This window comes from Arvicola amphibius, chromosome 15 (genome assembly GCF_903992535.2).
Source record: "Arvicola amphibius chromosome 15, mArvAmp1.2, whole genome shotgun sequence".
NCBI lineage: Eukaryota > Metazoa > Chordata > Mammalia > Rodentia > Cricetidae > Arvicola > Arvicola amphibius.
In genome coordinates this window covers 54678407-54684271 of record NC_052061.1, presented here as the reverse complement: position 1 = coordinate 54684271, position 5865 = coordinate 54678407, and the positions used below count along the sequence as shown (strand labels likewise).

Genomic DNA, 5865 nt, shown 5'->3' with positions numbered 1-5865 from the left:
CCAAGTTCTGGGATTAAAGGCGTGTCCACCACAGTCCTTTTAAAAGAAGAAGAGAGACGCGAATTGGCGCACTGTTCTGCCTCTCTGTGGAACTCCCTGTTGTGTTATGAAGCAGCTAAAAGGACTTCTCTAGTCTAACCTTGGAATTCCCAATCTCTGTGACTATAAAAGTTACATATCTTTGCTTTATAATTTTGTCTCTGGTATTTTGTTATAATGAGGAAGAGACCTGGTCAGTCGTCCTCATCAACTTAGATCATGAAACTCAATAAGGACAAGTTCAACAGAACAGCCATATACGGGCTGCCCATGTATGCTTCAGCATTGCCAGGGCATAAATTTCATTCATTCATTTTTTTTTTTATAGTAACACAGACTTTTTTGTTATTATAGCTCAGCCTACCAAAACCTATGCTGGGCAGTTAGCAAGACGGAAAGACCGCTTTCAATCCTTAGTATGTCAGCATGCCTGATGGTCATACTCTGGCAGGGTCTTCAGTTTGAAGGGCAACAAAGAACACTCTAGTCTAGGTCCCTTGTCACTCCAAGGAGAAAACTGAAGTCCAGACCAGCGAAGGGAGCTGGGGCACAATGGTAGACAATGAGATGAGAACTTTGATCCCTTGCGTAGAATATCGCCATCTCTTGTGGCACCTGCCCCATGGCTGAAGTGCGTGTTGCTTTTGTGGAGCAAATCTCAGGTTCTGATCTCTCACTGTAGGATTTTGGCTTCATGGGCACAGCCTGCTCCCGTTGTGGGGGGCACACCAGAGATAACCACTCAGACACAATTTACAGCCAATTGAGAGTCTTTATTACTGGCTGAGAATATACTTAGGTATTTCGTACCTAAGCGTAGCAATGAGTTTTTAAGGTGAAGTTATAAAAGCAAAGATCGCATCTTGGTGTTTTGCTCTGCAACCGCAGAGGGAGGTTTTGCTTAACCAAGCGAAGTGGATAGGTATAGGGGAGGCCTGCACACGCAGGCAGTTTAACAGAAGATGTGTTTGCTGGGGCATCTTGACCTCGGGTTCCTAGAATAGTGTTGGGCAATTTTCCACAGGATTCTCCATCAAGGAGATCACATTTCTAGTTAAACCTAACATGGTCTCAGCAAGAACATGGATGAAGGGACCTCTGCACCGTCTTGCCCTGTCATAACGGAAAGGGCAGCACAGTGCTGGGGAAAGGGTCTGTAGGTTCTGTGTGACTGTCCTCACACCCACTCAGACTTTTTGGGTCTCAGGTGGGGGGCGCTGCCCGATGTGGCCAGCCGACCAGGAGCCAGAGGCTGGCTTGCTGAACAGTGCCGAACCAGGTGGCTCTGGGAGGCCAAGGCGAGCTCACTTGACCGGGTGTTTTTGCCCCCTAGGTCCGAAGAAGTCTCTCTATGGGATCTAAACTCATGCTCTGTGTGAGCCACCACCAACCTGTCGCCAGCTGAGGAAGTGGCCTCACCATCGTCTTGCTCCGAATGCTCCACCCGTCCTGACATAATGACCTGACCAACGTGACTGTCGCCTGCCTGCTCTGCTGTGCACACGCTAAGGAACTCAGGCGCACCCCGCTCCTCCTGACCACCTTCGTGGTTCACCTGACCCTGACTTTGACAACCCTGAGAGTCCTGTAAGAGACAAGGGGGGAGTGTGGGGACTCCACAGACTGGTCTGGCCTCGCCCTTCACCCCTTGAGCGGCCCCTCGTGACCTCCGCAAGCTGCAAAGCAGGTCCGCCAGACTAAGCAGGAAGGATAGCGCGCTCATGGCCCACACGAACAGCATCAGGAGAGACTTCTCCGTGGGCCGGGACACGTAGCAGTCCACAGTCCCTGAACAAGGCACACGCGAGCAAGAAATTCGGTTGGGCACAGAGAAGCCGAAGAGCAAGTAGTGCAGGGAAGCCAGTCCCGCCTCCAGCAGCGTGCGCAGCAGCAGATGCACCAGGTAGGCGGTGGACAGGTTGGGCACTCGGGGCCTGCAGGCTCCCTCCGCAACCAGCTTCGCGCCGCGGTGCAGGGCGTAGGCGCCAAAAACTGCCGAAGGCAGGAGCAGCGCCAAGCTCTGCACTAGCCAGAACCGCAGCGGCGACACTGGGGAGAAGAAGTCGTAGCAAACGTTGGCACATCCTGGCTGCAGGGTGTTACAAACAAACCTCTCCTGTTCGTCCTGGTAGATAGGGGACCCTGCCAAGACCACCACCAGCATCCTCAGCAGGACCGCCACGACCAGCCAGAGCATGCCTAGACATAGACAAGAGCAAGTGTCCAAGGATCAGTGTCCAAGGTACAGAAAAGGCTGCCTCCACACAGTAGCTTAACTACTACACCCTGGGAAGACAGTAACACAGGGAGCAATAGGGTCAACTATTTACACGCGCGTGCGCGCGCGCTCACACACACACACACACACACACACACGCAACTATTTACACACATGCACGCACACACACACTGGTGGTAGCAAGGATCAAAATTAGAACCCTGTCGCTTGCTATGCTAGGAAAGTTCTCTGCCCGTTGAATCCCTCCACCAACCCTTGAGGGTGATTACTTCCTAAACCTTTGCTGTACTGGGAACAGCCCTGAATGATTTGTAAGATGTTTCCAGTGAGCAGACCTGTAACAGCAACATGGCCTGGACTGAAAGATTCAGAGAGCATTTTGACTGAGCAAATCTATGAAGTGGTTCGATCGATCTCACCCTTCTCAAGGATTAATCTTTTTAAAGGACCTTGGCATATTCCCCCCATTGTGCTCAGCAAATAGAAGGTGGTAATTCCAGTGTCTCCCTTATTTATGACATCAGCCTATAGGGTCCCTATCATCATAGGGCTTGTAGCTATTGTGACTTTGGTTTCTTGAAGTTGAATTTCTTTAAGAATGTTGCCTTTTCTAGTCTTTCCAGATTTCTTTCCTCTTAATCCAGTCACTATTAATGACACTAACAAAAACTGTGAACAAACAGAAGAAAAGAGAAATAACTCCTAACGTTTATAAAGGCAGTCAAGCCCAGAGAGAAGCATCAAGAGGCGATGAAGTTATAGGCTTAACCTTCCAATGTATTCTTTTATGTATTCTGATTATACAAAATAAGAGGGAAAGAAAAACTATCAACTTCACATCAGGCAAATCTTAACCTTTTCTCCATCCTTTTTTCAGACCCCATGCCTCTCTGAAACTGACTTGTTCAGATCAATCTCAGGTATCTTTATTATTCTTTTGTTAAAAGAATAGCTAGGGCTATATATGGTCATGCAAGACTGCAAGACTGCAAACCGGCACTTGGAAAGCTCTGGTGGGAGTTCAAGGCCAGTCTGAGCTATAAAGAAAACTGGGGGAGAGAATGAATATATCACAAGGGGCAGGGGATGTAGCTCAGTGTTTGAGCACCTTGCCTTGGTGTATCAGTACCTCATGGATGAGGCCCTGAGCTCTAACCCCAAGACTACAAACAACTAAATTAAACTTGGGGTCTGTGTTAGAGTGCTAAGAGAAATTAGTAATATTTATAATATAATTTCAAAAATAAAACCTAAAAAGGTAGATGAGGAGGCACAACAGAAGCATTACTTTCTCGTTTATTATACCTGATTCTGCCTTCAAATTCTGAACTCAATGCTGAGAGAAAAGATCTTTCCTGAGACTGATGCTGACCCCACACATCCTCCTCGAGTGTTGATGGGAGCAAGGTATGACCCTGTGAAGTTAGCCAGGGTCCCCACGCCAACAGTGATATGCTGACCTTCCCTGGGATGGGCCAGACAAACTGAAAATTGAAATCAACTTATTAAAAAGACTCAGTTTGATTAAGACAACAAAACCAGAACAAGATTTAGGGTTTTTTCCCCTCTAAAACTCACCCACAATGGTCATGTTGCAGTTTAAGGTGATTATGAGGAACCCCAACAAGTCCAAGTTCTCCATGGTTGCTGAAAGAGGCCTGTGTATTCCAAGAATGTTTAAAGAAAAAAAAATCAATGATTCTTTTTTTCTACATCAGACTTTAAGGTGAGCACCAAGCTGTGGAAAGAAAGATGTGCTCCCAGGCCTGGGCGGTCAGGTCTCCTGTCTCCACACTGAGATGCTTGGCCTGAAGCTACTTGCCAATGAGACACTCCTGACAACTGTGGGGCCCAGAAGCAGGAGTCGTCTCTCTGTGTGGCTATTCTTACCCTCACAGGACATTCCAGTCTTGTAGCTGTGCTTGGACGTCTCCATCAGAAAAGCCAGGCACTTTGGGATATAATAGAAGCTACTACTTTTAGCCCAAGAAAGAAAACTTCTGTTAATTAGCCAATGAACTTTTTCTATTACTGGAGTTGGGAAAAGGGCTCAGTTGGTAAAATGTTTCCTGCACAAGTATGAAGACCTGAGCTCAAACCCCAGCACCCACATAAAATGCCAAGCATGATGGTTCACACTTTTAATCTAAGTGTTGAGGAGGCAGACACGTGCAGTTACTAGAGCTCCCTGACTAGCAAGCTTCACTTAATTGGTGAGCCCCAGGTCCTAATGAGAAATGCTGTCTCAAAAATCAAGATGAGCAGCACCTGAGGCTGACATCCAAGGTTGATGTCTGTGATAGTCTGGACGGTAATAGCCCCCAAAGGTTCATGTGATTTATATATTTGGTCCCTAGTTGGTGGAACGGTTTGGGAAGGATTAGGAGGTATGGTCTTGTTGGAGGAGATGTCTCAAAGCCTTTGCCATTTCTCATTAGTTTTGCATCTCTGCTTTCTGCCTGTGAATCAGAACGTAAGCTCTCAGCTATGGTTCCAGCAGCATGCCTGCCTGCCTGCTGCCCTGCTTCTTTTTTTTTTTTTTTTTTTTTTTTTTTTTGGTTTTTTCGAGACAGGGTTTCCCTGTAGTTACTAGAGCCTGTCCTGGAACTAGCTCTTGTAGACCAGGCTGGCCTCGTGCCCTGCTTCTTGACGTGATGCATGGACTCTAGCCCTCCGGAACTGTGAGCCCCCAGTCAAATACTTTCTTTTATAAGTTTCCTTGGTCGTGGTGTTTCATCATGACAATAGGAAACACAATGGCAAACATCCATGTGCATGCACATATGTGCATGCATTTGTATGTACATGGCATCTATGCACACATGAACACACAGAGCCATTTCCTCCTTCAAAACATGTCCACAGCCACTTGTGAAGGAAGTCCTAAAATGTTCATTTTGCCCTTTCTACAGTGTAACCAGCACCAGCTCCTAATGGTTAACGCTCTGGACTCTGTATCCAGTCATCCGAGTTCCTACCTTGGTGAAACCTGTCCCTTGAGGAAGAGACCTGGTCAGTAACCCTCATCAACTCAGACCATGAAACCCAATACAAACGGGCTGTCCATGCATGCTTCAGCATTGCCAGGGGCATGTTACACTTCATGAAGTATAACCACTACCACCACCCCCACAGCCTACAAGGATCTTGGCCTTATTGCTAATTCCTGCACCACTGTGGTAAGCACAGATCTGCACCTCAGTGTGGGTGTCAGGTCTAGACTATGACTTGGGCTATCTTCACCAGCAAAACTCCAGAAGTCCCCTACCTGTCAGTAAAGTCATTGTATCTCTCCCCACAGCCTCATCTCTGCAATGAGAAGACTCGGTTTATATATATATATATATATATAGTTCCACAGTGCAAGTATCAAGTAAATGAGAATGTCTTTTTTATCTATACAAAGCTGCTCTTGATAGTGTTCTTAAAATAGAAAAACCCAAAAAGTTAATTATTGAGATTTTCTGTGGGACAGAACTGAGGTTCCAGTTTCCCAGAAAGCAAAAATGACTCTAGCCGTGGAGAGAAAAAAAGACAGTGAGGACAGAAGTGGACTTGAAGAGAAAAAAAGCAAAAGGGACAAGGTG

The 5865-nt window shown here is 46.9% G+C and overlaps 1 protein-coding gene across 1 annotated transcript; it reads right to left on the bottom strand.

Moving 5' to 3' along the window:
- Positions 1-1216: 1216 nt before the first annotated feature.
- On the bottom strand, positions 1217-3920 carry Gjd4 (gap junction protein delta 4). The gene is made up of 2 exons (XM_038312217.1): positions 3857-3920; positions 1217-2238 (listed from the first exon to the last, which is right to left on the bottom strand). The coding sequence occupies exons 1-2, from the start codon at positions 3918-3920 to the stop codon at positions 1217-1219; spliced, it is 1086 nt and encodes a 361-aa protein (XP_038168145.1).
- Positions 3921-5865: the final 1945 nt, after the last annotated feature.